Genomic DNA, 25,743 nt, shown 5'->3' with positions numbered 1-25,743 from the left:
GAAACAAAATCACGTATTTCCAGCAGACGGAATTTAAAAGAGAAAATGGGGCTCTCATGGGATGGAATTGCAGAGAGGCCAGACGGGAGGGTAAGACAGTTACCAACGGCTGGAAGCCACCGCCACCCTCAAGGTGGAGGGACAGGGAGAAGAGGTGGTTCCCTGGGGCTGGCGGCTGGGGTCACCTGGTAGAGCCGGCCCCTGGCGGAGGGGGGTCCTTTGACAGGTGGATCACAGCCTCAGAGCCCCTCACCTGGGAGGCGGGGCTGTAGATCCGTTTGAGGCAGTGGGTTTCCACCTCCTTCTCTCCCCCAGTCTCCCACCAGTGCTGCCCTTGGGCCAAGGCTAGATGGGAAATGCAGTTCCTTATGAGAGCGGCAGGGTCAGGGTGCTCTCGGAGCCGGGTGGAGTGGGCCACGGAGCCCCCAGGAGAGCTTGGGTACTGCCGTCGGGAGACTGGATCGGGCTTTGCTCTGGTGGTCTCCATTCCGGCTGGAACCACACGTGTGGGATTTAGCAGCAAGGGGACTCACGGTAGGTAGATGAGTCTGGCTGGGAGGTGGTAGTTGAGGTCACTTGGAAGGGCGGGGCAAAGAGAAAAGGAGAGACAAGGGGAGAGCTGTGAGGAATACTGTCATCAGGGGAGTACGCCCAGGAAGTTAAACTCCTGGGGGAATGGAGAAATGGAGATGGCACAGCCAGACAGATCGGAGGAGAACCAGTGTTGCTACATTCCGCGGAAACAACTTCAAGAAGAGAGCTAGAAAACGCAGCAGCTTAAAACAACGGGTGTGTGTGTGTGTGTGTGTGTGTGTGTGTGTGTGTGTGTTTAAGATTTTATTTATTCTAGAGAGAGAGCCAGAGAGGGAGCAGGAGCAGGAGGAGGGGCAGAGGGAGAGGGAGAAGCAGGCTCCCCGCTGAGCAGGGAGCCCAACAGAGGGCTCCATCCCAGAACCCCAGGATCATGACCTGAGCTGAAGGCAGACACTTAGCCAACTGAACTACCCAGGTGCCCCCAACAGTTGTGTGTTTGGGTCCTGAATCTGCAGTCTGGGCAGGGCTTGGTACAGAGACTCATGAATTTCGTGTGGTGCCAGCTGGATGGTCTGATGAAACTGGGGGTCCACTTCCAAGTGGCTCATTCACGTGGCTGGCAGCTCAGCTGAGGCTGGGGGCAGAGCCTTGCGTCCTTCCAGATAGGCCTCTCCGCAGCTGTTGGGGCTTCCTTGCAGCATGGCAGCGGGGTTCCAAGAGTGAATGTCCCACGAGAATAAGGCAGAAAGCACATGACCATGGTATGACCCTGCCTTGGCAGGCACATAGCACTACTTCTTCCTTACTCTGTTGGCAAAAACAAGAGTCACAGAGGCTCCTTTAGTTTAAGGGGGGGCGGGGTGGGAGGTACTCTACTTCTTGATGGGGGCGTGGCCAGGTTCTAGAAGAGCATCAGAATGGGAGGTATTGTTGCAGCCATTTGGGAAAATACAGTCTGCCAGAATTACTCCGTGTTGTCAAGTGGGAGATAAAATTAGCAAAGCTCTGGAAAAGGCCTCTCAGATTTGGTGACTGAGAGTCCCTGGGGCGAGCAAGGAGACTGGGTTGAGGGGGTGGGAGTAAACTGAGGCCCCAGGGAGTGGAGATGGCAGACATAGAATACTCAGGGGTCACTCAGGTGACGTGGGGAGGGTCCTGTGTGCTGTTTAGAGCAAAGCTCAGGATCAGAGGTGGGGACTGGAGCAGGCTGTCCCTGAGAGGGAGGGTGGCCATGGATTGGTGGTGGGGGGGGGTGCTGGAGATCCAGGAGAGGGAAGTAACTGGGTGACTCCAGGGATTGGGCTGTAAGGACCCAGCTGGAAGCATTAGCCTCGGTCAGCCTTTGTTTGGAGCCTGGAGCAAGGTGGAGAGGCTGCGCGCAGATGAGTGTGGGGGGCAGGGAGGATGGTGGAGGGAAAGTGGGCAGCTGAGTTGTAACCAGCCTGATAGCCCTATTTTTTTCACTGCAGTAGGAGGCAAGACCATCTGCTGAGAATGAGGGGGTAGGAGGTGGCATTGGAGGCCGGGGGTGGGGGTGAGGGTTTGGAATAGCAGCTCCGTGTGACGGGAAAGGGAGCTGACCAGGGCTCGGGAGCAGGGTTCCTGAGTGGCACCAGGCTTCCTTCTGGAAACCCGAGTTTTCTGGAGCACCTGTCAGTAGCTATGCAACAGCCACAATTGGGAGTGAACTGGGAGTCTCGGAGCATCCCTGGGTGTCCTCAGACCCAGCAGCCACGCCGGTGTCAGGCAGGAACCTGCCTCTCCCCAGCGGTGCCACCGGGACCCACTTGGGCTGGAAGGACAGCTGACACCGTTTCTCTACGCAGAGACACGCTGACTCCCTAAGTAATGGCTGCCGGCGGGTCAATGGCAATGATAGCACTTGTAAAGATTTGGCATCTTCCTCCAGGAGATAAGCATCAGACTCTTTCCTTGGGAAGTATGGCCTGGCAGCCATGTGCAGAGGACAGAGGGGTTGTGCACAGTGGCTGAGGCCGAGGTCACCACCTCAGCATTAACAGCAGCACCATTGGGCTTGGTCTCTGGTGGGAAAACATCCTCCTTGGCTCAGCCTTCTCTGTAAAACGAAGAGGAGCCTAACTGGAAAGCTCATCTCATTTTATATTTGAAACGAGTCTTATAATTTTGGTTCTGAGTGCTAACCCAGAATAGTACCCCAGAAAGGTTCTCATGTGTGTTAGCAGGAGAAGAGTGATTTCAGGGGCGCATAAGGCCACCTTACCCACCAGCAGCTTGAGAACAGGGTGAGAAAAAACGTAGCTTTCTGGTGCTTCTCTTTATGACCGCTGCAGGTGCTTTCTGTCCTCGTGCCTCTCTCCCACTGCCCACTGTTGTCCCTCTCTCTTCTCCAACTGTGCGATGCCTCCCAGCATCGTCTTGAAAGGAAGATGATCCGACTAGAGTGATTCATACTAAGGAGAGAATGACTAATAGGGGGTAACCTTTGACTATTTGCAGTTGAAGAGGTGAGCTGCTTAAATCCACATACATATCTGCTATAAAGTCAGGTGTGGGAGTGAGGGTTTTGAGAGTGAGAAAGTGGGGGACTGCTACTGGTTGTATCCATTAAGATGCTATAGGCTGCAAGTACCAGAAAAATCCAACTAAAAGTGGTGTAAATAATAGTAACTTCTATTATGTCACATTTCCAGACACCTAGAAGTAGTGTTGGCTGTTCCAAGGTTGACTGATCCAGGACTTCACTGTGGTTTTTCAGGACCCAGTTTCCTTTTGTCTTCTACTCTGGCTTGTCCTTCTCAAGTAGTGCTCCTCATGGTCCCAAAACAGCTGCAGCAGTTCCTGCTGTACAAGTAGACAACATCCAGTGTCAAAGAGGGCCTGTTTCTTCCATTATATTCCTTATCAAAAAGGAGCCCCTCAATAGCATTTCCTTCATTTCTCATTGGCCAAAAGTAGGCCACATGCCCAAGTCTAAATCAGTCTTGGTGAGAGACAGGAGACGGATCATGATTCACCTTCTCAAGCTAAGACCTGCCTTCCTTGAAGGACATGAGAGATGCACAGAATTGGGGTTCTGTTATCCAGGAAGTGAGGGAAATGCCTTTTGGGTTGGCACCTACTAGCACATGCCACCTTTGTGTTTTGTGTCTCCTGAGAACCTGGCACTCCTCTTGGGGCAGGGGACAGTCTCTTGGATGGACTATTGAATGATGCTGGGAGGGTGGGAGCCAAGTTTTGGTGAATGGGGTTTGATGTACCTGATGTGTTGGTGACTTTGCACAAAAGAGAAAGGCACAGCCAAGTGTGTTTTTCAGCTTTGTCATTATCACCTGATATTGCCCCTTTAATAGTTGTGGCAACTCTACTTCTAGATGCACGGCCAGTGACTCTTATTGATTTGAGTGGCTGTCCAGAGCCAGACTAATTGGGCCCAGAGATTGGAACAATGATTCAGCAGGAAGGGGTGAACTGACAAGGCAGAGTCTGTTCATCTGCTGGTGGCTGGCTTTGCAGCAGCCCTTGCCCACAGTAGCAGGGAGCTCAGCGGGCTGGATCTCACTCCGATCTCACTGTCAGAGGGCACGGCAGGACTCAGAGGGCCTGCGTGCTGGTGGTAAAGCCATAATCCCCTGGTCCCAGTAGCACCACCCCGTTTCACTCCCTGTTCCCTCATAAGTTTCTGGAATTGATGATGAATCCCCCCTTGCTCTGTCACTCCCTAAAGCATCTAACTCCTGCTCTCCACATGCCAACTGTCCCCAAGGCACTCTCCCACACGGGGTTGGGACTCCGGTCTGAGTACCAGATCCGATCCACTGTTTGATATCATCTGGCCCATGCCAAGGGTCTCTAAAAATAAAGGCCTGTGACGGTCATGTCGTTGACTTTTTTTGAACAACATTTTTAGCTCACGCTTGTCTGTCATCTTGTTTCTTTTCAGAATGTGTTGATTGAACAGTGGGTGGCTAGTAATGTTTGTGTTGGCACAGACGCCAACAGCTGATTTTATTTTCTAAAATACATTAAAAAAAACCCAGAGATGTAGACTATCCCATGGAAGCTTCTCTTCACCCTATAATTCTGTTTTGTAAAAAGTGTGCACTTTAATAACTTATCGGAATAAAGATAAGCCCCATGAATGGCAAGCTGTTTACATCACTCTGAATTGATTTTCGATCCTTGTCGAACATCCATTTTTACCAGTTCGGATCCGTGCAGGTATTCTGTTTAGCGTGCTGTTTTCCCATAGAGCGTTATTTCTTTTATAAGATATAATAACTTAATAACAGTCAGTCTTATTTCGGTTGCAGTTTTAACAGTCCACAATGGTTCTTTTTACGCCTTATCTCACACTTCCTATTGTATTATCCTGTATTGCGTTGCATGAGTCAGGGCTGCGCAAAGAAAGGAGTGAGAAAACCCTGGGTCCACGTCCTGCATTTGAAATGACAAGCTCTGTGACCTTGAGAAATGCTTTAACCTCCCGGAACCAGTTTCTTTTTCTGTAAAATGGACAAGAAGAGGATTAAATAAAGGCATGTCTATAAAGTGCCTCATAGCACAGTCTGGAGTAGGTACTAAATAACGATAATTTCCTTTTTAAAAAATTATTATAAATAGCAGCCGTGAGTTTCCAAACTTTTATGTGACTTACAGGTTTTTTTCCATTATATTTCTGTATGGCTCACAATTGATTTTTCCTGCTGTGAGCCAATGACCCCATAGGAAAATATTTTCATTATTCCACCTTGAAGGAAATGCTAATTGTTGGACATGCCTTGATTGACTTACAAGATTTCAAATCGCGTAGAAGATTCTCAGGCATTGAAAAACTGTGGTCACCGAAAATTCAGAGGTAATCCCTTTCCCCGCCGCAATCTCAGAAATAGAAAAACTGAATTTATTTGAGCAAGACACATGTGAACATATAATCATCTCTGGGGAGAAGACCGGCCCTCTGAAATGTTCATTTTCCCCCTTCATTTATTCACTCAGTGATTCACGTGAATATTCAGTAAACATCTGCTGAGTATAGAATACGTGCTAGGCGCTGGTGGGAACATTGGCTGTTGCAAGAATTTTATGGAGAAGATGCATTTTGGGAGAAAAATCAAAAAGCCAAATTGATAACAACACCTGTTTTATTTTAGTTCACTGCAGCTGTTGTCAAAAAGGAAAAACTTAAATGAATCTACTTAGGGCAGGCTCTTAGCAAGAGAATTCAATGAAAACAGAAGGTGAAATGGTTTTGTTTTATTCTCCTCAACCAAGAAAAGTCTCTAACAACAGCAGCCCAAACCATTTTAGATTTGGACCAGATGACTCTGAGCCTGACCCATTTCCCTCCCTGCCTTGAAGTTCAAGGGGTTGGTAACCCCCCAGAATTATGTACACGATGATGTGACTATGTACATTTTCTGGGCTTCATAGCTGGCATCAAATTTTCAAATTGGTAGACTTCCTGTAAAAGGGGAGGGTATCCTTTTAGAAAGTGGTGAACCACTGACATCCATTCCAGCAGAACCCCTCATTTTCTGTTAACGAAGGGAGTGACTCAGCCACTACCCACACGCGGTGCCTTAGACACCAGCTTTGTGAGTACGGTAAAGTTTTTTGGGTTATGAATTAGTTTACGAATTAGTTATTAGCATATAATCAATCAAATCTTTGATTGCTTTTATGGTTAATGGCATTAGGTATTCATAATAGCCAATAGTCCTAGTAAGGACTTACTTATAATTGATTAGTAACAGAAAAATCTGTAAAGTGACTTTCAATGCTGTTTGGATATCAATGATAGTTTAAAATTTCACAAATAATAGTGACCATATATTAAACGATGAGGATATATCATTTGGTCAGAAGCCTCATCCCCAGGTAGAGATCCGACTAGGGTACAAGGGGCTCCTTGTGTCTTCTCACATCTGGCCCTGGGTAGTCACCTAGAAGGGAATCAGGAATTCTCGACTGAATAAATGATAAGCCTCGCTGTGGTTCCCTCCCTTGTTCCTCCTGGGTGAGAACCTCTGGAATTAAGGCTGGAGCAAAATGTCCAAGAGGTTTCTCCCTGAACCTGGAGCCCAGAGAGTAGAATTCAGTTGTTTTCAGATGTTGGGTGTGCACTTGGCCCTGGCCCCAGGCGAGGGAGTCTGTCTCCCATGCACCAGCCCTGCTTCCCCTTTGGTGGTGGCTGAGGGCCATCTGAGGGCAGGGTGATGAGCCACGATGCCTTGGGGGCTGCTGGTCCCCACTGTCGGGGCCTGACACGTGCTGTCCGGGCCTGCTGTTGCCACCCCTCCCGCCCAGCTTGTATGACTCAAACAGAAACAAAACATAAACTAAATCAATTATCATAAGGTCACAGGTCTAGCCCATGAAAGACTAGACAAGACTTAAAAGAAATTAGACTGCAGCTGAATGTAATTAAAAAGGGTTTTGATAGGAATGGAGTATAATAACCTTGTGTGATGATTCCTTTAGAATGGCATCTGGTACCTCGTCTAGGACATAGGGTTTAAAAACAAAGCCATAAATGCCTTGTAGTTAATGGCCTTGCTTTAGATCTCTTTCTTTTATATTGCGTGTGCCTATCCCGGTGCTGGGCATCATACAGACCAGGGCAAAAGGAAGCCTAAGACCAGGCTCGTAGCTGGGGCTCAGTGAGTCCTTCTGGGTAGATGGGATGGCATCTCCATCTGTTCAGGCTGCTGTAACAAAATGCCGCAGATTGGGTGACTTTTAGGGATACCTCGGGGTGTCAGTCGGTTAAGGGTCCGACTCTTGATTTCGGCTCAGGTCATGATCTCAGGGTTGTGAGATCGAGCCCTGCCTTGGGCTCTGTGCTGCGCGTGGAGCCTGCTTAAGATCTTTCCTCTCTCTCTACCCCTCCCCTCCCCCTCCACTTACACTTGCTCTCACACTCTCTCTTAAAACAAAAACAAAAACAAAACAAAAACAAAAACAGATGTTTATTTTTTGTAGTTCTGGAGGCTGGAAGTCCAAAGACAAGATGCTGGCCAGTTTGGTTCCTGGTGAGGACTTTCTTTCTGGCTTGAAGAGAGCTATCTTCTCTCTGTGCCCCTACATGGAAGAGAGCACTCTGTGTCCTCCTCTTCTTACCAGGACACTAAAACCATCATAGGTGCCCCACCTTCCTGACCTCATTGAAATCTATATACCTCCCCAAGGCCCCATCTCCAAACACCATCACCCTAGGGATTAGGGCTTTGGCACTAAATTTGGGGGTGGGGGATACAAACATTCAGTCCACAAAAGATGGGGTAGGTCTTTTGGTACCAGTGAACCCATGGGCTCATCGTTGTCTGGCATAACCAGAGGGTGGAGATGGGTTTTCTCAGAGAACTGGGACTATAATCCATATCAAGAATTTCTGGGAGGAACGGTCACTTTGAACACTGAGAGGAGGGTTTATAGTAGAAAAGGAGAGTTCTTGTCTGTGTTTCTCTTGGGGAAATGCACCTCCTGTGTTCCTGGTCTCACCCTCCTCACCTACTGCAGAGCCATCACCCATGAACTTCCCAGATTCTCTTGAATCCAGAGCCCTAGGTGGGGCGGCCTCAGAACTGAGTCCCAGCCTATGGTGGGGGTCATGGCAAGTTCTGCAGATGTCACCAGGGTCCTGTTCTCTGCCAGGAACATTTAATTTCACATCATTAAACTGATAAACGCCCTCTAGGTCTACCAAAATCCCGCTTTCCATCGTGTCCTAGCTCAAGAATTCACAATGTGGCCAAATTGCCAGAAACCTGAGCTTTTTATCCCAGTGGTCACATCCCTTATCTCTTACTCTTGCTGTCTTATCCAACCTTGTTTTGTTATTCCAATGTACTTTTTATCAAGCAATATTTTAGACATGCGGGAAGTATAGAAAACAACATTATAAATGCTCGGGTATCAACCCCTCAGCTTAAGAAATGAAGAGAGCGCCGTACATTTGCAGCGTCCTCCCTGCTCTCTGTAAACAGGACTAAGAGGAGCACGTCTGGAAGCAGCAAGTGAGCTAGAGCAAGGGTTTGGGGGTTGGGTGGACTCAAGTGGAATTCTGGCTCTGTGCTTCCTTGCTGGGAAAATTTGGGATAATCCTATAACCCCTCAGAGCCTCAACTTCCTCATCTGTAAAATGGGGATAAGTGTATACCACAGACCTCCCAGAGTTGTGAAGACTGAGCGGAGTAATAATGGAAGGGCTTGGCCCAGCACTGGGCACGCAGGGGATGCTCGGAGATGGGGGTTGTCACTGCTGGTGGCTGTTGGGCTTTTCTCATCTTGGATTTCAACTATGGGGATAGGCCCCTGGGAAGCAGGGAGGTCTTGCTTCAGGCGAGGCCTGGGGACTTGTCAGTGCCCAGACCCAGGCAGGAGGGTGGGGAATGGAGCTCCCGTGGGGGTTGCCATAGCCTGACTGATGGCCTCCTTGGTGAATTTCAGGTGCTTGTCCTGGCTGTGAAGCAGCTGTTTCCAGAGTTTGAATTCATGTGGCTGGTGGATGAAGCCAAGAAGAACCTGCCTTTGGAGCTGGATTTCCTCAATGAAGGGAGGAATGCCGAGAAAGTGGCCCAAATGCTCAAAGACTTTGACTTCTTAAAGGTAGGAGGGGCAGGGCAAGGGGTGGGGCATGGTGGTGTGGTGAGAGAGTGCTGGTCCCTGCCCTGAGCATCCCTCCCTTGCAGGACATGAATGGGGACGCCTCCTTCCCGAGGCTTCTTTCCAAGTCTGAATGATTTGTCCCTAGTGTTGTACATCAAAGCTCTTGAGGGCAATGTTACAAAGATATACCAAATGTGATTGTTGACCTATTAGCCAAACATGTTTATTGAATGATCTGTAATTCTAAGACACCGAGTGCTACCCAAGGGCCTGTAAGCTGTGGTCTCTGCCTCCGTGAAGCCTGGGATGAGGATGTTGATGACGATGGCTGCTGCTGTGCTCTGGCACTGTTCTGAACACTATACGTATAATACCTCATTTAATATACAGTCAGTTCTGTTGTAATGCAATGTTTGTGTTCCTAGAAACCTCCATAGTGTGCAGACTCACACAACAGAAACCACAGGACTTATGGGGAAAATAGGGCTGGGCTTACAACGGTGCCAACAGACACACGACAAGATGCTCACCATCACTCATTTTCAGGGGAACGCAAACCAAAACCACAGTGAGATATCACCTCACACCTGTCGGAATGGCTAGAATTAAAAAGACAGGAAGTAACAAGTGTTGGGGAGAATGTGGAGAAACAGGTACCCTCCTGCACATTTGGTGGGAATGCACATTGGTGCAGCCACTGTGGGAGACTGTGTGCAGGTTCCTCAAAAAACTGAAAAGAGAACATGTGATCCAGATAGAGGCAACCCTGTGTCTATTACTGCATTATTTCCAACATCCAAGATCGGGAAGCAGCCCAAGTGCCCATCCGTAGATGAATGGGCAAAGACGATGTGGTGTGTACATGATGGACTATTACTCAGCTGTGAAAAAGAACGAGATCTTGCCATCTGTGACCACATGGATGGACTAGAGCACATAGTGCTAAGTGAGATAAGTTGGACCGAGAAAGACCAATGCCTTATGATCTCGCTCGCATATGGAACGTAGGAAACAAAACAGATGAACAAACCAAAAAAGACAAAAAAAAATGGACTTAAATATAGAGAACAAACTGGTGGCTTCCAGGGGGGAGGTGCATGGAGGGATGGGTGAAATAGACAATGGGGTGAAGAGTATAGTTACTGGGATGAGCACCGAGTGATGTGTAGAACCGTTGAATCATCCGCCTGTATGATTGTAGCACTGTTCATTATACTTCAGGAGAAAATAAAATAGACAACTCACAAAAGAGAAAATGCAAATCTAAAACAATGTCACCAGTGACACAGAAAATAAAAGAAGGTGGGAGCCTACTAGAAACAGCTTAGTTTTACGCACGTTACATGGCTAAGAAGTACGTAAGACCACCGAGCACGTGGTTCCCCATCCTGACATCTGCTTGTGAAAGTGAGCACGGGCGGAGTTGCCGCTTGTGCATTAGTGTGCTGTGGTGGGAGGCTGGTCATCTGGGTGTGGGCGGAAAGTTGTAACCCAGATGTGCGTGGGTCGGACTCATGGTGCCTGTGGCGATGTTGGGGTGTGTGCGTTTTGTGTATGCCCGGGTCAAGCCGTCCTGAGGGAAGCCGTTTCCTGCATTCACGGGGTGTTTCCTGGGGAGGATGGCTCACATAAGCCAGTGCAAGTTTTGCATTACGATCAAAGTGCCCCAGTATATCAATCAGTATATCAATCACATTAAAAATGTTTGTGTTTTCAAGTGTTAGAGAAGAACTGCCTGTCTGATCATAGAAGACTCTGTGGGGAACAACATCAGTTGATACAAAGTAGCAGCTTTGCAAGAGGTCCTCCATTCAGGAGAAGGGACTCCGGTGGTCCATCAGGGCAGGGCAGGCTCTGCTGGGGACCTGGCTCTGGAATGAGTCTTTGAGGTTGGCTCCCTAGGCTTCTCCCTAGATAGATGCATGCCACTGCTCTTCCAACATACGTGGTCCTTCGCGGGTCTTGGACCCTTTTACCCTGCGGGTTTCTCTTCATGATACAGGGGTTGGGCCCTCTGGTACCCTGCATAGAGAGCTTGGCTTTCAAGTCTTTGAAGAGATCAGCCCTTCTGTCTTCACGGGAAGCCTGGAGTATGCGGGAAGGGAAGTCATAGAACCGCTAGAAGCTCCAGGTGCTCGCTCCAGAGCAAATAGGTGGCGCTGTTCTTGGAGGGGGGCGGTCTCAGTACCTTGAACTCGAAGGTCTCTTGCTCTTGACTGGCGTGTTCATGCGGCTTCTGAAGACATCAGAAGAAATGGAGGTGGTGTTTCTACTTCTGCTAATCCAGATTTATTAACATAAATGGGGAGACTGAGAGTGTGCCTGCCCTAGGCACCTGAGAATCCTAAAGCTCAGATCATGGCAGAAAAGCCACAGCTGTGGATCGGTGTAGTGTCTTCACACTGATGGTGGTGAAAGACGGAGCCACTGGCTGAGTTTGACCCTTTGAGTGAGCTGAGAATCAGGTCTGTCTGGCCCCCAGGACGATGTTCGACTGCCTTTGCCTCAGCTGGCCTGCACAGATGTGCACCTACAGACCTGCTTGCACCTGTAAATCCCGACGGGCAGACTAGACCTGGTAACACTGCCCCAGCCCTGAAGTTCAAGCCAGCAATTCAGTAAACACATGGCCCTCTCACACAAGGTATCATACTAACTCATTAGCCTGGGGCTGTGGGTTCTAAACTATGTTTGGCTCTGCTTGCCTCACCCATGTCTTCGGTTGCTTTATCCCACATTTCCTGAGCTTGTTGTTCTGGGGGCTGGGGGGGGGGGTGGCTGAGTAAGAGATGGTTGGCTACTGCATGAGAAAAGTTCCCATGTAGTGGGGTACAGACACACTGTGTTGCCACAGTGCAGACATCTGCCATGCACAGAGGTACAGCCGATGACAGAGACTTGGCTGCATTTCTGTGCATGCCCAAGAGCAAGCCCTCCCTTCTGCTCAGGGTAAGGAGCTCAAAGGGGCAAGCGGTATTGACCAAATGTTTCTTCTGCTTCCCCGGACACTACACAGGTACCACACCATCGGCTCCTTCCCATAGCCAGCACCCCATCTTACAGGGGATGGTCTTAGAGGAGAGCAGCTAGGGCTGCCGTCCAGATTTTCTGATTTCATCTCTGGGGCTCGCCTAAGGACATTCTGTTGCCTCTTAGCGTCAGGGGTGCTCCTCAGCACCAGAACTATGAACCAGACAAACAGAACCATCTCCTTCACTGTTCCCATGGAAACAGCAAATCATCCTCCGGCTGGGACCAACTAGCATCTGCCAGACCAAGACATGTAATAATAATAATAACACACATTTCAGAAATGAGGATGCCAAATGGGTAAATAATTAATGTAACAATTTGACCTGCCGCTTCTAAAACCCACACGCTGTTCCTAAGACAATGGTGCGACTAAGGCTCCTGAGTAATTAATTTTGCCTAAACACATAACAAGTGGGAAGCAAATTTTGCACTGTGAACCCAGTTCAGCTCTTAAAACTGGAGATAGATTGCCTTTGCACATGGGCACCCCATCACAACATCTGTGCGTAATTAAGCCTCAGCGAAGAGTTTACCTCTCGGTGTATGAGGCACCTTCCGGTGGGGTTTTATAACCTCAGCCTGTGCTGTAAATCTCCAAGCCTCAGCCGAGCACCGAATGGAAGTGTGGGGTCAGGGAGACTGGGAAAGGGTGAGAGGGCAGCCGTGCCAAACAGTCAGGACCAGGGGATTTGTGGATCTGTCATGTGCTGTGGGGAGGGGTTGGGACAGGCCGTGAGGTCTGTGACTAGCCTGGGGGAAAGCTGGGACAGGGAAGGAGGGAGAAGCCTTAGAAGACAGGGTCTGAGACTGGAAGAGATGAGAGTATGCCTGGACATGGGGAGGCAGGGAGTGGGAAAGAGGTCATCTCCTGAGCGGGCCCGCTTTGGAGGGGGGGGTCACTTGTTAGAGCATGGTAAGTATCCCGGGACTCTCTAGAAATTATGGACAGACCTTGGGGGACGTGCATGCTTTTGGAGAAGCACCACAGCTTCCTATGAATTGCAAAGATGAAGAACCACTGATGTGAAATAATTAGGAGGAGTTAATATTTTTTACATGCCTGTCTATGTGAGACACTTTTTAAAGTGCTTTACATGTATTTACTCCTTAATCATTATACAGTCCCGTGAGGGAAGGGCCATGATTAGCTCTTTGTCAATGGTAGGGAAATTGAGGCCCAGAGAGGTTAAACCATTGGCCCCAGGTTACACAGCTTCTGGTAAGGGGCCGAGGCAGCTTCTGAATGGAGGCAGCCTGGCTCCCGAGGCTGTGGGTTAAATAATTTATGGGGCAGATCTGAATTGTGCTGAACTGTCTGTAGCATCAGCTCTCAGCCCTGGTCGTGTGTCAGAACCACCCATGACCCTCTCCACGGCTGTCATATGGCAGCTACTGTCCATCCAGCAGGTGTGAAGTGTGTGCTGCTGTGTCGAGCACCAGGATCCCACACGTGCTAGTAGGAAGTTGGGAATGTTGCTTTGCTGTAAATGTCATCTCCATTTTACCGGTGGGAAGCTGGCACTCAGGTTATAAAACTTACCCATAGTCACACAGCGTGGAGGGAGCAAAGCCAGGGCTCCAGCCTGAGAATCTGCCTCAGGGATCTCTGCTCTGCTTCCCTGGGCTCCCCTAGTGATGGGCATGGGCCCAGGCGAACCAGGGCCTGCTTCACAGGTATGGTGACCAAAGCCCAGGAACAAAATGGAACCACGGGGTCAGGGCCAGACTATGAGGCTGAGGCCCAGGGTCTTGGGCTGGAATTTTCCATAATCTGTACCTTCCTTCTTGGGGTCAGGATTGGCTCCAGTGTGTGTGTGTTGGGGGTGGGGGGCAGGTGGAACCCATGGGAGTGGGGCCTCTGATCTGTAACAAGGAGATAGACTTTGGACCCAGAGTCCTGATGGCCAAGCTGTGACCCTGCCTGTGGGGTCACTGGGCTCCCTGGCCATGACCCCCCTGGGTTGAGTTTTGTTTGGGGGGCGTGGGAGGGTGGTTCTCATCGCCCCTTTAGAATGATTCTCCTTCATCTTTCTCCACTTCGATGGAAAGAGCAGAAGAAGGCACGGGGATGAAACATGGGTGTTGGGGTGATTTCATCTTATGTTCCCAAACCCTCCTACCCACCGGGTGGTTTAGGGCACGTCGTCGACCTTATGTCTCTGGGTCAAGCCAAGTTTCTCCTAAGTGAGCAGGGAGCAGATTTGCATTTTGTAGTCATTTCTGTGATATAGTTGTCAAGGGGCAATTTGCCGTGAGCTCCCATGACAAACCTCTCTACCTCCCAGGTTTGGTATTGTGTCATTTCTGATCTGAGCAGCTGTGGCAGGGGCCGTTGTGTTTTCAGACAGGGACCGTTGCATTGGGAGGGAGGCTGGGGAGAAAGGTGGAGGAGTAGGGAGCGCAGCACTCCCACCACCCTGATTAACAAGCCCAGAGAGTCTCCTGACTTTGGGTTTTCTCTTTCCATCTGTGGCTCTCTCAAGTGATTTCCAAGTTGCCCCAGGCAGGCCCAGATGGGAGTCTGACCTCCTGTCCCCAGAGCCCCAGGCGCCCACTGCCAAGCTTAGATTTCCAAACAAACTGAGAAAAGGGCTTAACCTCAAAAATATGTCCCTTCCATTTGGAAGCCACAGCCAACAACAGCAAACTTGCACTCATGTTTTTAAAGATAGCTTGTGAAAAGTGCCACGCAAGACTGAATTTTAAGTTCACAGTCATAGAGAGTCACAGATTTCTCTACCAGCCCAGATTCTCAAATGGCAAGAACTACAGGCAAGTAGCAAACCACAATACCTTGACTTCAGTTGGAACCTTTGTTCCAGAGAGGTCTGCATGTGTGTGCAGCCCCAAGCATCCTCCCAGCTCCTTCTTGAAATGGGGCAGGACCAGTCCGCTGTGATAAGGAAAACGGAGGCACTGCAGGTTAAGTGGCTGGATCAAGACATGGCAGTATTTGCAGAAGGAGGAAGGAGAATGGGTTTCTTGATTTGAAGGCTGTGGTCTTAATGCTAGGTGAATTTTGGAGGTCAACATAAGGCAAGTCCTTATTCCCCCAAACCCTTGAATTAACTGTCCTTGGTTTCTTTCCCTCCCTCCCTCTGTTTCTTCCTTTCTTTCTTTTTCTTTCCTTTCTCTCTCTCTTTCTTCTGTTTTATTTATAAGTGGAAACAAGCCCATCACAAGTTATTGAGGACACGTGGCATGGGGATATCCCAGTCATTCCTCCCTCCTGGCAGCAGTGGCACTCTGGGCTGTCCCTCACTCATATGGCAGCCCAGTAGCCCTTGGTGCAGTCCCATCTCTTGCCTCTTCGTGGGGAAATCTGTTCTCTTTTTTGCCATTGGGTGTTCTTAGAGTCAGAGGGAGTTGGAGAGCATATCAATTAGGAATGCATCTGTCTGCAGGTAACCAACAGCCCAATTTAGAGTGTCTTAAACAAAAAAAGACTAATTTTCCTCACACGACAAGACGGCTTACAGCAGTTCCCTGCTGATAATGTGCTAGTGGTGTGATGGTATCAGGGCTGGCATCTCTGATTTTCTTGGACTTTTCCTCATGGTGGCAAGATAGCTGCTGCAGCTCCAGGAATCATATTCACTTTCAAGGTAGGAAAGAAGGGTGAGGAGAGTTGTGCCATTTACAAACATTCCCCCCCCCCCTTTTTAAGATCCCACTTATTTATTTGAGAGGGAGAGGGAAAGAGCACGTATGGGCAGTGGGGAGGGGCAAAGGGGAGAGGGAGAAGCAGACTCTGTGCTGAATAGGGAGCTGAATTTGGGGCTTGATCCCAGGACCCTGAGATCACAGCCTGAGCCCAAGGCAGACACTCAACCCACTGAGCCACCCAGATGTCCCTCTAAACATCCCTTTTTATGGGGGAAAAAAAAAAAGCCCTAGCAGTCCTCCACATACATCTCATAAGCCAGCACTGTGTCATGTGACCATCCCTATGGGAAGGTGGGCAGGGAAAGTATGTAGTTTTTCCTGTCTCTGGGCAAGAGGACTAGGAAGAGCTGCCGGGTTAGGATCCAGCATTGCCTCAGAGGACTTGTAGGAAATGCACATGAGAAAACCTAGGACTTCCTGACTGAACAATTTATCACCCCATAAAAATTCGTTCGTTCGTTCATTCGTAGACATAGACATGGAATACATCCGTTGCACCAGTGTAGAAACTGAGGCAGAGGGTTGAGATTCACATGAGGAGCCTGCAGTGGGCCTGGTGCGAGAGGGAAATAGATTTCAGTGCCAACTCTGACTCAGGTCTGGCAGGTTCCACACCTGTCCCCCTAAGTCCCAATTTTAGTTTTGGCTCTTGCTGGTGTCTAGAGGCATTGAGGAGGGTGGGGAAGCTGTTCTCTGTTCCCTGAGCAGGAAGGGGTCTCTGAAGGAGGGCCCCGGGGCCTGGCTGGTGGAGGAGGCAGCATGGCCCATCCCGCCTCTGCCCCCGCCTGCGCTGCTCCGTCCCTCTCAGGCTTTGTCTGGAGCATCTGGCCCGCCAGCCCCTCTGACCTGCCCCTGCCTCTTTCAGGTCCCCCGCATCTACTGGGAGCTGTCCACCAAGCGGGTGCTTCTGATGGAGTTTGTGGAGGGCGGCCAGGTCAACGACAGAGACTACATGGAGAGGAACAAGATTGACGTCAATGAGGTGAGCTTGAGTGCTCACGGCTGCTGTGCGAGGGACACGGGCTTGGTCAGGGCCACCCACCGAGGGCAGGCATGTCCCTGTGAGGGACATTCACTGCCTTGAAATGGAGTCTGTGGGCTGAAGAATTCCAGTGTTCCTGAGTACAAAGCATCCTCCCGGGGCGTCTGGGACAGCCCTCTGCCCTGTCTCCTAAAGCTGGGGCTGGCCATGGCCAGTGGGGTGCAGGCCCATGCTGAGCTCCTTCTTGCTCATCGTGCCCCAACAAGTGACTGCCATCGGTCCTCTTGTCCAAACCCCACAGAGTTGAGCAGCCCCAGAGAACAGTGGTGTGAAATCCATAGGACTTACTGCTTCTGTCCCTATGGGTCTTGGGCACAACCTCCCCCTTCCTCCGGCCCTCCCCTCTCCCTGCTGCTCCCCAGACCTCAAGGGGGCCAGCAGGGGCCAACTGCTTCTACTTCACAGAGCTATAAGAAAAGGGAGGCCTCTGTCTCCTGCCTCCCACCCTACTGGGCTCAGGGAAAGAAAGCTGGCCGGTGTGGGGAGGCCTGTATCCCATTTTCATCTTCTTGGTTGCCGTAGGGGCCACAGGTGGGAATGGAGTTGTACTTTTTCAGCAACACCCATCATTTTTAAAGTCCCTCCTCTGAGCCTAGGTAGGGGGCTTTGGAAGGAGTCAGATGTCATTCCCTTCTTTAAGGAGCTCACCACCTAGTGTCGTTGTTGGACCCACAGCTAAATCCTTATGAGCCCCTCTGGGCGGCAGGAGGGGTGTGAGCGGGACCCCAGGGAGCTGCGTGATGGTGGTGCTTTGCTTCTGCTGCAGGTCGGCTTCCGCAGCAGGATGAGTGGGGATTTGCCGGGGGCGTGTTGTCGGGGTGGAGGAGTTGGGGAGCAGCAATGGCACCGTGAGGAAAGGGAAGGGAATGGTGAAGCTTGGCAGTGTTTCCAGGGGAGTGTGGAAAAATAGGGTGGGGGCAGGTAGTGAAGACGTTGGGCAGGACCCCAAAGGTACTGGGGAGTCACGAAGGGTGTCGAGGCGTGCAGTGACGTGATCCACTGGTCTGGGTAGGCGAGAGGAAGCAATGAAGAGAGGTGAATGCTCTTTCTTCCTCCCACCCCAGGCAACATATGAAGATGAGCCTGTGGTCCCAGTGGTGGGATGGGCCGGAGGAGGAAGCTCCACCTTGGCTCAGCAGATGAGCCAGTGGAATGTAGGAGAGGGTGCACGCTGGGAGCTCAGGCCTCTGAGTGCCTGTGTGACCTCTGCCAATGGGGACAATGACCTCCTTCTAAGAAGGTTGTGAGGGCCATACAAGTGCTGCGCGCCGTGCCTAGCAGGTACTTCATGCTCCAGTATGGTAGCAAGATTGTTGTTTTCGTTCTCATCTTCGGGCTCTGTCCTTTCCTGCTTCCTCCTTTACCTCCTTTTGCCATAAATGTTTATTGAATGCCTAACTTGCTGTACTGGGTGCTTTTTTCCATAAGAAACTTGGGAGGCAAGTCTCAACGTCTTCATTCTTCTGATGAGGAATCAGATTCAGAGAGGGAAGGAAACTCATCCAAGGTCACACAGCTAGTAGAGCTGGGTTTGAAACCCAGGCCCCTGACTCCACTGTTTCTTAGGTCGCAAAAGGAGATTTTGTGTCAAGAGCGTAGGGCACTGCTGCTGGGGACCTGGCTGGGAAGTGCTCAGACACAGCTGGCCTTGGTCTCCTGGAAACTCAGGGAATGATGCTCCCGGAGCCCTTGAGGGCCTCTGGGGGTATGTGTGTGCAGAGTGGGGAAGCCGGACAGGCACCAGGCCGCGCCACCCCCTCCCCCCGCCTCGCCAGAGTTGCCTCTGTGGCTTTTCTTTTCTTTATTTTTTTAAAAGATTTTATTTATTTATTTGACAGAGAGAGATCACAATTAGGCAGAGAGGCGGGCAGAGAGAGAGGGGGAAGCTGGCTCCCTGCTGAGGAGAGAACCCGATGCGGGGCTCGATCCTAGGACCCTGGGATCATGACCTGAGCCGAAGGCAGAGGCTTTAACCCACTGAGCCACCCAGGTGCCCCGCCTCTGTGGCTTTTCTGGAAGAGGTCTCCCTTTGGGAGTTGGGAAAGGACAAGAGAAGGACTCTTAATTCAGCCTTCCGCTTTCCAGTTGGCAGGACACTCGGAGGGAGAGCAGAGGTCTTTCCCAAAGTCACTGGGCCAGTAGCACAACTTGGGGCTTCTGACTCTGCTCATCACTGTTGCCTTCTAGGGTGGGCCTGGGAGGGTGTTGGGGTTGAGCTCCTGCACAGGAGGGAGGGAGAGACCTGCTTGCCCATCTCCCCCAGTGGTGGTTGGCGTGGTGTGTGTCCCTAGACGTCTGTCTAGGGATCCTCTGCCTGCTGGGACCCTTGGGTGTAGAGTTTTTGGCTCCAGTGGGCAGTGGAGTGGGGGGGAGGGGGATCCCCTCCAGCTTTTCCTGAACAACCTTAGTGGGAGCAGGGTCTCTCTGCCAGTGGCTCAGGAAAGACACCAGAGGTCTCATACCGTCCCCTCCCCTACCAGGTTCCTGGCATTTACTTACTGCTGCTGTGGTGGGATTTTCATTTCGGCAGCGCCCCCAAATCCATTAATCTCTTTGGATACAGTGAGTCCAGGGCAGAGAGTGGTGTTTTATCAGAATCAGCTTTGATTTTTCAAAGACAAGTGCAAACAGAGATGTGCTCTGCTGTAGTTGCTTCTCGCGGCTGAACGAGGTACCTTGCCTGGGACAAGGGGCAGCCGGGCTAGAGGGGGTCTGCGGGAGCTGGGCAGGGTGCTGCCCTCTGAGAACCCCATTCATCTGCTCCTGCCTCTGGCCCTCTTTAAATGTACTGGCGCATGAAGCCAGCGTTCTGGGTAGAGGAGATTTTCAGTGGACATCCTGAATTAGGGGAGAATACATCAGCCAGCCTCGCACCCTGGGTTAGCCTCTGGGAGGCAGGCCTGGGGCAGAGTGCTGGTTTTTTGTTTTCTGTGATCATGCAGGGTGGGGCAGGCTGATATCAGAGTGATTTGGGGAAAACAATAACAGCAATAATAATAATAATTACAAGCAACTAATCTGTGCCAGGCACAAGGCGAACATAATCTCTACTCCTTACAGCTGGAGGGTGAGATGGGAGACCTTAAGCCCATGACTTGGTGAGAAAGCTAAAGCTCAGAGAGGTTGAACCACTTGCCCAACCTCACACAGCTAGTGGTGGCAGAGCTCAGCTTTTGAACACAGGTCTGCCGGAGGCTCCTTGCTCCTCCACCTTCTCCATCCCCTCCCAGGAATTGGGATCCGACTCTGGCTGCTGTGGAACCAGCCCCCCCACCCCCAAGTCCCGAGTGACAGCCACATCAGTAATTCCCCAAAGAAGGGGGAGCAGTGCTGACCGAGCGGCTCGGCCCACCGCCCGAGTGCTAACTGAATGCAACCCTCCTCCCTTGAACTCCTGTCAGACATGGTTTTTTCCGTTTTACATCATGCTGTTCCCCTTTTAGAGGGAGGAGTAGACGAGCAGTGTGTGGGGTGTGGTTGGCGCTCCAGACTGGGAGTTAGTCGATTATTGTTGTTTTCATGCTTATTACCGTCGTTGGACCCTGTCCTTTCCTCCTTTACCCCTTTATATGGTTAGTGTTTCCCACCGGCCCAGTCGTGTGCCAGACGCCTTCTCCACTGTAAGCTTAGGAGGGAGGGCTTCGTGCCTCTCTTTGCAGGTGAGGAATTGGAGACCGGAGAGGCGAGCGCCCGGATCCTGATGGTGTACTTCACCGTTTTCACATGGATCTACTATGTAATCCCCAGCCAGATAAAGATGTGAATGGTCTGGAGCCCTCTGGCAGGCTTCCCCACCCTCACAAAACTTGCCTTTTTGACCGTTGCAGGACGTCACTTCTGCTCACTACTGAACTCCATAGAAGTGGAATCCCACAGTGTAGTCTTTTGGGTCTGATCTTTGTCATCAGTCACCTGCGGGTCTTTTCTGGAAACTCTGTTCTCTTCCATTGGTTTATTGGTCCATCCTTGCAATAGTACCACAGTGTCTCGATTACATAATTCCTCAGTCCCCTGGTCCTGGCTTCTGGGGTTTGCATGACCTGGGAGCCTCTTTGGTATTCTGAGATGTTGTTATTAAAGACTGCTGCAGAAAGCCCAGGCTGGGCAGTGGGCGGGGGTGGCCCCTGTGCTCTACTGGGCTGGGGCTGACCACGGGTTGGGAGAAGACTGGGGACAGACCCGACTTTACAGAAACTAATCTGTATGTCTCTTACCATGCGGCATCAGAGCCACAGGCCTCAGGGAAGACTAGTGGGCATGAGTGTGGGTGTGTGTGGGGGGAGGGGTGGGGACCAGGAAGGGGGAGGTACGGGAGACTCCACTTGGCTGAAGGCTTCTAACAGACTTCTGAGTTCTAAAGTCTCCTGAGGACTGTGGGACTCAGTGAGCTGTCCCTGGAGTGAAGAAGCCCTCCTTCGAAGCCCTCCTTAGGACAGCCTGTCTGTGAGTGTTCCTTGGGGAGGGAAGTATGGGACAGCCAGAAGTGACAAGGGGCAAATATGTCACCCCATATCCTGGGTGGCAGGGTGTTTAGTGGCATCTTGGCTGCCACACATGGCTGACTCTGCTTGCAGTCCAGGCTCAGGAAGTGGCTGTAAAAGGAATCGCTTTCCAGGTGGGTGGGGATGGTTCTAGACCCCTCCAACCGCTTGTTGAGTTGGCCCCACTCCACTTTGAAGAGGCCTCCTTGCGCTGCAGCATTCCAGCCTTGCTGGGCCTCACATGTGAGGACCCGAAGACCAGTCTAAGTAGCCAGTATGCAAAGACTTGGGTACAGAAGTGCCAGGTTGGGAGGCAAGAACCCGAGTTCCAGCCCCTGTTCTGCTAGTGGCTTGCTGTGTGACCTTGGACAAATCACTCACCCTCTCTGGGCCTTGATTTTCTTATTGAAGGCAGTGGATTAGCTGGACTCTAAGGGCACATCCTGCTTGGCTGTTTTACACAACAGTGATTCTTGGCTTGCTGGGAGCAAAGACTTCAACCATCTATTTCACAATCTCCAGGGGGAGCTTATTTAATAATGCAAATTCCTGCTGTACCCCAGACTGACTCGTCAGAATCTGGAGTGGAAAATGTTGCAAGAATCTGCGTTTTAACAGACTCTTCAGGTGGTTCAGACACTGACTGGAGTCCAGGAACCGCCTGCCACAAGTCCAGCCTCCAGACACCGTGCAGCTCTAGCCTGAGTGTGCTCCCTCCTCCAGGGAGCATGAGGCCTGGGGGGGCCGGCAGCCTGGGGGGAGCCCTCTTTTGTTTGAATCTCTGCACCTGCCCTGGTGATCATATTTGCCAGTCACATTAAGAACTGGTGACAGTGACTGTCACTGATTTTATTAAAAGTAAAGGTCGAGCAGGAGCACGCTTTCCTAGGCTGGATGGAGCCTCCTCAAGCCACAGGACGACTATTGATTGCAGACCTTTTATCGAAGGTTAATTGGATTTCAGTGAGTGTGTGTTTAAGACCCTGCCTGGGCTGAGGCCCAATTGAATTTGTGTGAAATTAGCTAGAGAGAAATGTGACCAGGTTGGGAGTTTGGGGAGGTGGGGATGGGCACTGGGGTCTGGTAGGCAGACACCTGCTGCTGTCTGTGAAGAGTGGGGGTAGGCGCAGAGATAGGGAGCTTGCTAGAGACGCCTGGGGGCCAGCTAGGGGAAGAGGGCAGGCGGCTTCCAGGGGTCATTGGCTGGACTTTGATTCAGTCCCCTGTCTTTGGGATGGCCCTCTTGGTTTGTGGTATGGCCTCTGGAACCCACCCTTTTACCTCTCCAGGAAGTAAATCTTGCCTTGAGTCAGAGTGGGGGTGGGAGTGGGGTGGGGATCAGGGGTTCAGCTCATACTTTGAAAGCCTTCCCGTGAATCTTCCTTTTTCAAGACCCAGCTCCGGTTTTCAGAGGTGTCAGGGACCTTCAGTTGCTGAGCCTCTCTGGGCTTGGACAAACACCAAGCCCCCCTCCCCTGCCTGCCAGCCTAGGATCCAGGTCTCAGTAGCTCTCTGTTCCCCCCCCTCGGCAGACGCCATCTTGCTCATCTCTTTCTGTCTGTTCTCTCTGTTGCTGGGGCCTCTTTCTACTCTTTGTGTCTTTTAACCTTCTCTGTGGGGTCGGGGCGGGAGTGGAGTCAGCACATGAGTTCAGTTGGCCATGTTTAACCAGAAGCCCTTGCCATGCTTCTTCCTTCCAGTATTTTTTTTGTTTTTTAAGATTTTATTTATTTGGGAGAGAGAGAGAATGAGAGAAAGAGCATGAGAAGAGAGAGGTCAGTGGGAGAAGCAGATTCCCTGCTGAGCAGGGAGCCCGTTGTGGGACTCAATCCCAGGACTCCAGGATCATGACCTTAGCCGAAGGCAGTTGCTTAACCAACTGAGCCACCCAAGCACCTCTCCTTCCAGACGTTTTAAAACCAATTCCAGGTCATTTTGGGAGCCGTGGAAGGGTCTCAGATGTATCTTTCAGCCGTTGTTCCTCGTGCATCTACTGTGTGTGCACACTCTGTGTGAGTGCTGCTCACAGGCGTGCACTGAGCTTGGCAGAAGGGGAGGCTGGGTGCCAGGGCAGGAGGGGCAGAAGGTTATGCCTGGCTCTGCCGTTTGCTGGCCAGGGACCCCTGAATGAGTCACTTAAACTCTCAGTGATGGTCCACAGCTGTGCAGTCGGAGTCTGAACAATACTTACTTCACAGGGTCGCTGTGTAGACTTTAGGCTATGAAGTTGTGTAAGATCATTTAATTAATTAATTGATTAATTATATTTCTTAGGTTATTTATTTGAGAGAGAGAGAGTGAGTGTGCCTGAGCAGGGGGAGGAGCAGAGGGAGAGGGAGAAGCAGGCTCCCTGCTGAGCAGGGAGCCCAATGTAAGACTCGATCCCAGGATCCTGGGATCATGACCTGAGTGGAAGGCAGACGCTTAACTGACTGAGCCACCCAGGAGGCCCCGTGTCAGCTCATTTATAATTCATGATGTTGTTATTCACAGAGGCATGTCTTCCTGGGACTCGTCTTTGCCCCCCTCCTTTGCACCTACCTCTGTTGTCCTGGGTACATAGATGTGGCAAATAAGCCGTGGTCCTTGATTGAGCGAACAGTGACCCCTGCCCCTGTCTGTAAAGGCCATGCTGCAGTCAGGCCCTGGTCTCCCTGTGTTGAGTACCACACTTACTTTTCCTCAGCGTCGTCTCCCTCTTCATGGGCCTCTGGCTCCGTGGTAGAAAGTGCCCAGAGGACCAGGGGAGCAAAGCTGAAGAGGAATAAAGGATCCTGTTTACCGAAATCTCTAGAAACAAAACATCTCCTCCACCGTCCTCTTGTAGAACTCAATTAACGTGTCAGACCAAATCTTGAGAAGCACTTGGATGTTTGAGAAAACTCGGTGCCCGAGATGGGCTCCTGGAGATTTCTTTCCCCAGCAACAGGGGTGTTGGGAGTGGAGTCAGCCTTCTGGGTCTCTGGTACTGGCTCTGCTGCTTAAGAACCATACCGCCTTGGTGAAGCCATTCACTCTTTGGAAGCCCCAGGTGCCTCTTGTAAAGTGGGGGGCAGGAGAAACACCCATCGGAGTGTTTGATGATTGCAACATGAAGTGTTTGGTGCAGGGCCCCAGTACGTGCTCAACACAAGTTGTTATTACATTGGACTTCCAGCCCTCAGCCCCCCTTGCCAGAAAGAGGAAATGTGTACAGAAGAAACCCTTTCCCCATTTCTTTTTTTTTTTAAAATATTTTATTTATTTATTTATTTATTTTGACAGGCAGAGAGACAGGCAGATAGAGAGGGGGAAGCAGGCTCCCTGCTGAGCAGAGAGCCCAATGCAGAGCTCGATCCCAGGACCCTGAGATCATGACCCGAGCCGAAAGCAGAGGCTTTAACCCACTGAGCCACCCAGGTGCCCCCCTTTCCCCATTTCTTATATTGACCCGGGTCAGGTAGAAGTATTTTTCCGGAGTGCCTTGTTGCCTGAGGCAGGGGATGTCAGGTGTCAACAGCTCCTCCTTCGCTGTCTTCCGTAGTCATGGCTCCTAGGACCCCATGCCTCTGGTCAATGTGATGCTTTGAGTCTGTCTGGCCAGGAGGTCTGAGAAGCCCTTATTGGCCTTGGGGATATCCTGTGTCCTGGCTCTCAGGTGATGTCCCACTGTAAGCCAAACCCAGACAAGCTTTCAGCAGGCTCCACAATTAGAGTAACACCCCAGCTTCCTAGAATTAACTTCTAGCACTGTGTATGGTTGAAGAGGTTCCCACCTTCACATTCGGGAATTTCATCTCCGTGTCGGCTAGTCCAAGATTGACCCTCTCCACGAATGGATTTGGCCTCGCTGGGCAGCAGCAAGTAATCTGAGGTGTATGTATTCCCAGGGAAGTTCCTGGGGGTGGGGTGAGGGCCGAGAGTAAAAACCTGGTCTTTCAGGCTCCGGTGCTTCAAGAAGTCTGGCCGGAAACTGAGGGAAGAATGAGGAGAATTTGAATTATGAACCTCTTTATACTTAACATCAGGATACTTATGTGATTATTAATATCCTGCAACCAACCTCCTATTTCTTTGAGAGATCTTGGCCTTGCTTGCATGACACCCCCAAGAACATAAATAGACTTTCCCTTAGGGGTGGGAATAAATTAATCCATGCAATTATAGAATAATTAAAGCACTTCCAGCCAATTCAAGTTTTTGAGAAAAATCCAAAAATAATTCCTTGATTTAAATATTATTTACTAAATTAATTCTTTACTCAACCTTTCTATAGATTCCTTTTTTTTTTTTTTAAACCTCCCCACTGTCAGGGAATAAAGGCATTGAGTAATTACTGAAGTCACTGACATGAATGGCACATTGTTTTTACACAGAACAATGAAGACTTGTCACTGAATTTTTTTCTATAAAGAGCTA

At 50.6% G+C, this 25,743-nt stretch overlaps 1 protein-coding gene across 1 annotated transcript in view; it reads left to right on the top strand.

The window, feature by feature from the left end:
- The window catches only part of ADCK1 (aarF domain containing kinase 1), a 120,465-nt gene that overhangs the window by 80,344 nt on the left and 14,378 nt on the right, over nucleotides 1-25,743 (top strand). Inside the window, exons 6-7 of the mRNA XM_080809450.1 lie at nucleotides 8,965-9,123; nucleotides 16,688-16,804. Of these exons, the coding sequence (XP_080665576.1) occupies nucleotides 8,965-9,123; nucleotides 16,688-16,804 (276 nt within the window). The remainder of the gene's footprint in view (nucleotides 1-8,964; nucleotides 9,124-16,687; nucleotides 16,805-25,743) is intronic.

Source organism: Martes martes (assembly GCF_963455335.1).
Source record: "Martes martes genome assembly, chromosome: 7".
Lineage (NCBI taxonomy): Eukaryota > Metazoa > Chordata > Mammalia > Carnivora > Mustelidae > Martes > Martes martes.
The sequence above is the reverse complement of the archived record's forward strand: the minus strand, read 5'-3'. Positions and strand labels throughout refer to the sequence as shown.